Source organism: Argopecten irradians, chromosome 14 (assembly GCF_041381155.1).
Source record: "Argopecten irradians isolate NY chromosome 14, Ai_NY, whole genome shotgun sequence".
In the NCBI taxonomy this organism is placed as follows: Eukaryota; Metazoa; Mollusca; class Bivalvia; order Pectinida; family Pectinidae; genus Argopecten; species Argopecten irradians.
In genome coordinates, this window is record NC_091147.1 from 35642073 (window position 1) to 35649743 (window position 7671).

The 7671-nt window shown below is 34.0% G+C and overlaps 1 protein-coding gene across 1 annotated transcript; it reads right to left on the bottom strand.

Annotated features, from left to right (window-relative positions):
* Nucleotides 1-524: 524 nt before the first annotated feature.
* On the bottom strand, nt 525-5175 carry LOC138307177 (ATP-binding cassette sub-family C member 12-like). Its single transcript, XM_069247810.1, has 4 exons — nt 5029-5175; nt 3815-3928; nt 3096-3260; nt 525-2379 (listed from the first exon to the last, which is right to left on the bottom strand). The coding sequence occupies exons 1-4, from the start codon at nt 5173-5175 to the stop codon at nt 2281-2283; spliced, it is 525 nt and encodes a 174-aa protein (XP_069103911.1). The 3' UTR covers nt 525-2280.
* Nucleotides 5176-7671: the final 2496 nt, after the last annotated feature.

A 7671-nucleotide genomic window follows, 5' to 3' on the forward strand; every position in this document is an offset into this window, starting at 1 on the left:
TGCACGACTTCAAACCCACAGCAACTGCACACTTCAAACCCACAGTCAACTGCACGACTTCAAACCCACAGTCAACTGCACGACTTCAAACCCACCCACAGTCAACAGCAACTGACGACTTCAAACCCACAGTCAACTGCACGACTTCAAACCCACAGTCAACTGCACGACTTCAAACCCACAGTCAACTGCACGACTTCAAACCCACAGTCAACTGCACGACTTCAAACCCACAGTCAACTGCACGACTTCAAACCCACAGTCAACTGCACGACTTCAAACCCACAGTCAACTGCACGACTTCAAACCCACAGTCAACTGCACGACTTCAAACCCACAGTCAACTGCACGACTTCAAACCCACAGTCAACTGCACGACTCAAACCCCAGTCAACTGCACGACTTCAAACCCACAGTCAACTGCACGACTTCAAACCCACAGTCAACTGCACGACTTCAAACCCACAGTCAACTGCACGACTTCAAACCCACAGTTAACTGCACGACTTCAAACCCACAGTCAACTGCACGACTTCAAACCCACAGTCAACTGCACGACTTCAAACCCACAGTTAACTGCACGACTTCAAACCCACAGTCAACTGCACGACTTCAAACCCACAGTCAACTGCAATGTACTGTTTAACAATGATTCCTTTGATGTACAACAAAGGATTAAGTTACCAGTTGCCAACCATGTTACGATGAGATAGTCATCAAGGGTGGCTATAACGTTAGTGATAGTAACCCCTGGGGTAGTGAGGAAAACGATGGTCAGGGGCAGACAGTCGGATCTGATGACCGACCGTGACACTATGGGTAACCGATGCATAGATATGAAGTTCTTCCAGAATTCTTAGATCTTTGTACAAAGTTCCCTTTCAAACTTCCATATATACCTTCAAACTATGTAATTATGTAACAATGTATGTGATGTCTTACTATAATTAAAATAAATGAAAAATATATAATAGATATATATATTATCACAATACAATGAATTTGCGTCAAGTAAAATAGCATGTCATTAAACCGGAAACAGATGCTCAATATGAGCTCAAAAACATTAATCACTAATGATGGAACAAATATGAAATTAAAATGTATCATATAATAAAGTAAAATACAATTGAAAATTTGCCATTGTGCTAACAATGCAATATATCTGAAATATGGAGGGAGAAATACATCAGAAAAAAAAGAAAATGCAAAGATCTCATTTTGTGAGTTTGTTGTCTACTGAATGAGTGCATTGTGTAAGTTTAATTCATTCACTCTCAATATTCATAATGAACTGTTCCAGGCTTTGAATAAGAAGAGTTGAAATGTGTCTGAAGGGGTGTATGAGTTATTTATAATATTATCAGCAACATGTACAGTGTCTGAGGACAATGTGTAGCAGTATATGTTGAGGACAAATATGAATATGTTTACCGGTATTAGTTCCAAAATTAAGCATAAATAACCTTAATTATACAACATATGCTACAAATAAAAATTTTCATTGATTTTGACGGCTTTGATTCAGACAAGATTAATAACCATTTTTAAATCATCTTGATTTGAAAAAGAAAAGCCACATAAACTAATTCACACCTGGAAATGCATTAAGACTCTTCCAAATCAAAGACTAGACCAGTCCATTATGAACATCCAGGGGTGAATAAGTTCAAAGTTGAACCATGGTAAGTCTGATCTGTATTACCTCACCATATAGAAGACCCTGTTTGAGTCAAAATATTCTTTTGGCAAAATCTTTTACTCATTATTGAAGCTTGGTAAGCTTGCATGACTATACACAAAACAAACTGATCTCAGTAGGTTGGTTTCCATAGCAACAATTCTGTTTCCCTGTTATACATAATTATAAAAGAACATTTAGGTCAACAAAAATAAATTTTTGTATTCAACCCAATAAGCGCCCAGGAACTTAAAAATGGAAACAAAATAAGGGACGCTTAATAGAAACAATTTTGGACAAGCTTTTCATGTGGATTTTTTTAATATTTTCAGTCAATTTGAGGAACTTAAGCAAAATTGGGGCTTCAAAAAGGGGCGAGGGGTGCTTATAGGGACGAGGGTGCTTTTTGGGTAGAAAATGGTAGTAAGAAAACACTTTGTCAACAAAAACAAATAATGTCTTATGTCAACATGGATTTTCTTTGATGAATAATACCCATCTTATGAATGGCACAGTTATGATATACTTTATTCATCGATACAAAAAAAATGGAAATCTATAGGTAAATTTGTAATAAATGTGCCTATGATTAATTACAATCAACTGGGCTCATGCTGTCCTTCTGTGGCATCCAGCATCATCTTAAACTTGGACTTTGGATTTGAAACTAATGCTGATGGGGAATCAAATTCAACAATCTGAAAAGAAAAAAACCATAAGACAAATAGAATTTTCATTAAGCTAAGAATTATATTATCTGCTAGTTCATAACGTAAAAAAATGACGTAGCCGTTTGTAACACCACATTTGATTGGTTGATCCAGCAGCATAATAATTTCTTACAGAGAATTTTTTTAAAAAGTTTATTCTTTCGTAGTGTGTCAATGGTATACATGTATATAATATGTTAAGCTCTGATTTTCCACTATTTTCATTGGCTAATACAGGGTCATGTGACGTTCTATACATAGCATGTTGACTCAGTGTTTCCATTTTGAAAAACATTGAGTCAATATTCCTTTGCGGACTTTATTGCCCAAATACTTCATTCTTCAGGGTGGCGTTCATTGACAAATGCTTTTTACTTATAATTAATATGACATTTGTTAATGAAGCAACAAATCTTATATAAAAATTAAAGACTTTTGTTTCGGTCCATATGGTGTTATATCGCCCTTGTATAATTCAAAATAATGACCAAGAGTCAACAACTTTCCTCTTGTACATTCACCATTTCATGATGGCTCTTCAGGAATATCATATTATACATGTATATATATTATTTACATTTTAATGATGTGTTGATGGCGTTAACCAGTATATACTATTAACATTTTAATACGGTATTAATGTTGTCTGTATCCTGACAACATTTATTGTCTTTTTTATACTACAATTATACAGTATAACTCACCTTGCCATCCTCCATTACTAGAATCCTACTACAGTTTAGTACAGTGTTCAGTCTATGGGCAATGATTAGCATAGTACAGTCGGCGAACGCCTCTTTAATCGTAATCTGTACTAGAGCGTCTGTTTCTGTATCAATAGCAGCTGTGGCCTCATCCAGCATCAGTATCTGTGAATTAACAACACATAGAATTTTAAATGAGGAAAATAATGGAAAGGGAGATAATTCCTCATTTTTTTGGACAAATTTACAGTAAAATTCTGTTTGATTCTATAATATATTATTTGGCAAAAGAAATTTTACAATTAAGAGAAAGGAAAATATTGGAAAGGGAGATAATTCATAATTTTTAACAATCAAATACTATAACAGTATCCAAAAATTCTGTTTAGATGAAAGAAATTCCAGTTTCAATTTGGCAAATTTTTTGGCATCAGAATTTCAAAAGCTGGTGTGAACCCTGTTAACATATTCTTCCTGTTATACTCAAATTATTCACAAGTGTAATACATACATCACCATTAGATTATAAATCATTTGCTTTAAGTGCTGAATTGCTTCCATTTGGCAGTTATGGGATGATAAATGCCAACTGGGCAATGGCAAATTATTTAACATGAAGCGCTATTAAAAGCAGTTAAATACTTATGAAATTTGAAAATAATTCTTATGGTATCTCTGAGGTTATTGGACAAAATTGTCATTATCATTTGAATACTTACCTTACTGTGACGAAGTAAAGCTCGGGCTAAACACATGAGCTGTCTCTCCCCTACGGAGAAGTTCTCTCCGTTTTCCACCACAGGTGAGTCCAACTGCTGGTCTAGGTTTGTTATCTGTAATCAGTTATATTTATATATTGCATCAAAGATATATCTACAGATTTTACATTTTTTATGTTATAATTTCAATGGTCAAAATAATATGCAAAATTGAACTTTGACCTTGGTATAGCCTTACGACCTCAAGTACTGTAACTGATTAAGAAAAATTATTGTTGTGATGATATATAGTAGCAATGACAGTATGCTCTTCAAGACAAATCACAGAATTTTGATTAGCTAAATTATAATTTTCAAATTTTAGGTCCAAATTGTAAAATTTTGACCTATGAAAATCAATGACTATGCAGTACTATAAATGGGGAGAGAAAATTACAGTGATTACATACAATGTATGGTTTCAGAAAACCAAAATTTGTCATGAATCTTTCTGAAACATACACTTTTACTTTATATTATTACTTAAGTTTTTTCATTAACATTTTTCTCACATAGTTGAAGTACTGATTCCAGGTTAATATCTGTCAACACACAAACATTTACTACAGTTACACAGCTAGGCAAAATTTTAGTAGATATGTATATAAAACTAATATACCAACTTTCTAATTAATATACCAACTTTCTATCTCTCTGCTAATTCATAATTACATAATTCTCTTAAACTGATATGAATTGTCATCCAATTTTTAAATCTGTGAATGTTAATCTTTGTGAACTAAAGCAATCATGAAAAAAATATAGCAGCGAAAGAAAGTTAGTTAACAATATAGTATTATGATGAAACAAGAGATTGTTAATGTTTCACCCTTATTTGATGAAGACTGATGAACAAACCTATATGCATACTGTTACCCTTAACTCATACACCCCTGAAGACATATTTAGACTCTTCTAAATCAAGGACAGGAAAAGTCCATTATAAAATCTAGCGGGTGAGTCAGTTATATGTTTAAATAAAAAAATGTTTTGACATTATGGATGTAATGACTTTAAAGCAATGTCAACAATATTATGTACTAGATTATAGTCCATCCTCTATATTCCTTGGGTTGCTATCACTGTCGTTATATCCACCCTTAGAATATTTCATATCAAAACTGAAAGCACTGTGTATGACCACATATGAGAGGTACATTGGTCCTTTGATGTACATCTAAACAATCAAATAACGGTGCAATGTGGTTGACTGTGAGGCCTTTGTATTTGGGAGTCACAATCTCTGAGATTTTCAAAGAAAGTCTCTGCAGGGCCTGTGTTGGTTGGGGTTTTTTCTCCTGAACTGCCTTTAGTTTTGCCATGACATATTTTAAGGAGAAGTGATCAAAAGTGATCGTTAGCCCCTGGAAATGGAGAATGCACAGCCTGTGGTTGACATCGTTTTAGAAAATTGATATATGGTCAGTAGTCAATTAAAGTAAGTGGTTTTCACGTTTATGATACTAAACCAACTACCAGACTGAGTATATTAATACCAGTTACTTGCTGTACATACCTGACTGTCCCTACAAACAACAGACGGGATCCTGCGGAATTACTGGCCAGTTATCCTTGAACCATAAATTAGGTCATCCCAGGCCAATACCACTATTGTCCATCTTGTCTATAATGATGGACCCTGAATCAAGCTCAACAAGACGAAATAGAAGCTACTCTTCCGAGGGAAGATTTACTGGTAATAGAAAAATTTATCATACGAGGGAAGATTTACCTGGTAATTAGAAAAATCTATCATATACGAGGCGAAGATTTAAACCTGGTAATAGAAAAATCTATCATACGAGGGAAGATTATACCTGAAATATAAAAATCATATCATACGAGGGAAGATTACCTGTTAATAGAAAAATCTAATTACATACGAGGGAATATTTACCTGGTAATAGAAAAATCTATCATACGAGGAAGATTTACCTGGTAAAATAGAAAAATCTATCATACGAGGGAAGATTTACCTGGTAATAGAAAAAATCTATCATACGAGGGTACGATTAACCTAGGTAATAGAAAAATCTATCATATCGAGAGAAGATTTAGTTTACCTGGTGAATAGAAAAATCTATCATACGAGTGAAGATATACCTGGAAATGAAGAAAAATCTATCATAACGAGGGAAGATTTACCTGGAAATAAGAAAAATCTATCATACGAGGGAAGAATTACCTGGTAATAGAAAAATCTATCATACGAGGGAAGATTTACCTGGTAATAGAAAAATCTATATCATCCGAGGGAAGATTTACTGGTAAAATAGAAAAATCTACTCATCGAGGGAGATTTACCTGGTAATAGAAAAATCTAATCATCCGAGGGAAGATTTACCTGGTAATAGAAAAAATCTATCATACGAGGACGAAGATTTACCTGGTAATAGAAAAATCTATCATACGAGGGAAGATTTACCTGGTGAATATAGAAAAATCTATCATACGAGGGAAGATTTACCTGGTAATGAGAAGCAAATCGTATCAAAACGAAGTAGCCCTGCCTAAAGAATTTACCTGGTAATAGAAAAATCTATCATAACGAGGGAAGATTTACCTGGTAATAGAAAAATCTATCATCCGAGGGAAGATTTACCTGGTAATAGAAAAAATCTTATCATACGAGGGAAGATTTACCTCCTGGTAAAGAAAAATCTATCATACGAGGGAAGATTTACCTGGTAATAGAAAAATCTATCATACGAGGGAAGATTTACCTGGTAAATAGAAAAATCTATCATCCGAGCGGAAGATTTACCTGGTAATAGAAAAAAATCTATCATACGAGGTGAAGATTTACCTGTAAAATAGAAAAAATCTATCATACGAGGGAAGATTTAACCTGGTAATAGAAAAATCTATCATACGAGGGAAGATTTACCTGGTAATAGAAAAAATCTATCATACAACGAGGGAAGAATTACCTGGTAATAGAAAAATCTATATCCGAGGGGAAGATATACCTGGTAATAGAAAAATCTATCACCGAGGGATAGAATTTACCTGGTAATAGAAAAATCTATCATACGAGGGAAGATTTACCTGGTAATAGAAAAATCTATCATACGAGGGAAGATTTACCTGGTAATAGAAAAAATCTATCATACGAGGGAATAATTACCTGGATAGAAAAACATCTATCATACGATAGAAATTTTACCTGGTAATAGAAAAATCTATCATACGAGGGAAGATTTACCTGGTAATAGAAAAATCTATCATACGAGGGAAGATTTACCTGGTAATAGAAAAATCTATCATACGAGGGAAGATTTACCTGGTAATAGAAAAATCTATCATACGAGGGAAGATTTACCTGGTAATAGAAAAATCTATCATACGAGGGAAGATTTACCTGGTAATAGAAAAATCTATCATACGAGGGAAGATTTACCTGGTAATAGAAAAATCTATCATACGAGGGAAGATTTACCTGGTAATAGAAAAATCTATCATACGAGGGAAGATTTACCTGGTAATAGGAAAAATCTATCATACGAGGGAAGATTTACCTGGTAATAGAAAAATCTATCATACGAGGGAAGATTTACCTGGTAATAGAAAAATCTATCATACGAGGGAAGATTTAACCTGGAAATAGAAAAATCTATCATACGAGGGAAGATTTACCTGGTAATAGAAAAAATCTATCATACGAGGAAGATTTACCTGGTAATAGAAAAATCTATCATCACGAGGGAAGAATTTACCTGGTAATAGAAAAATCTATCATACGAGGGAAGATTTACCTGGTAATAGAAAAATCTATCATCCGAGGGAAGATTTACCTGGTAATAGAAAAATCTATCATC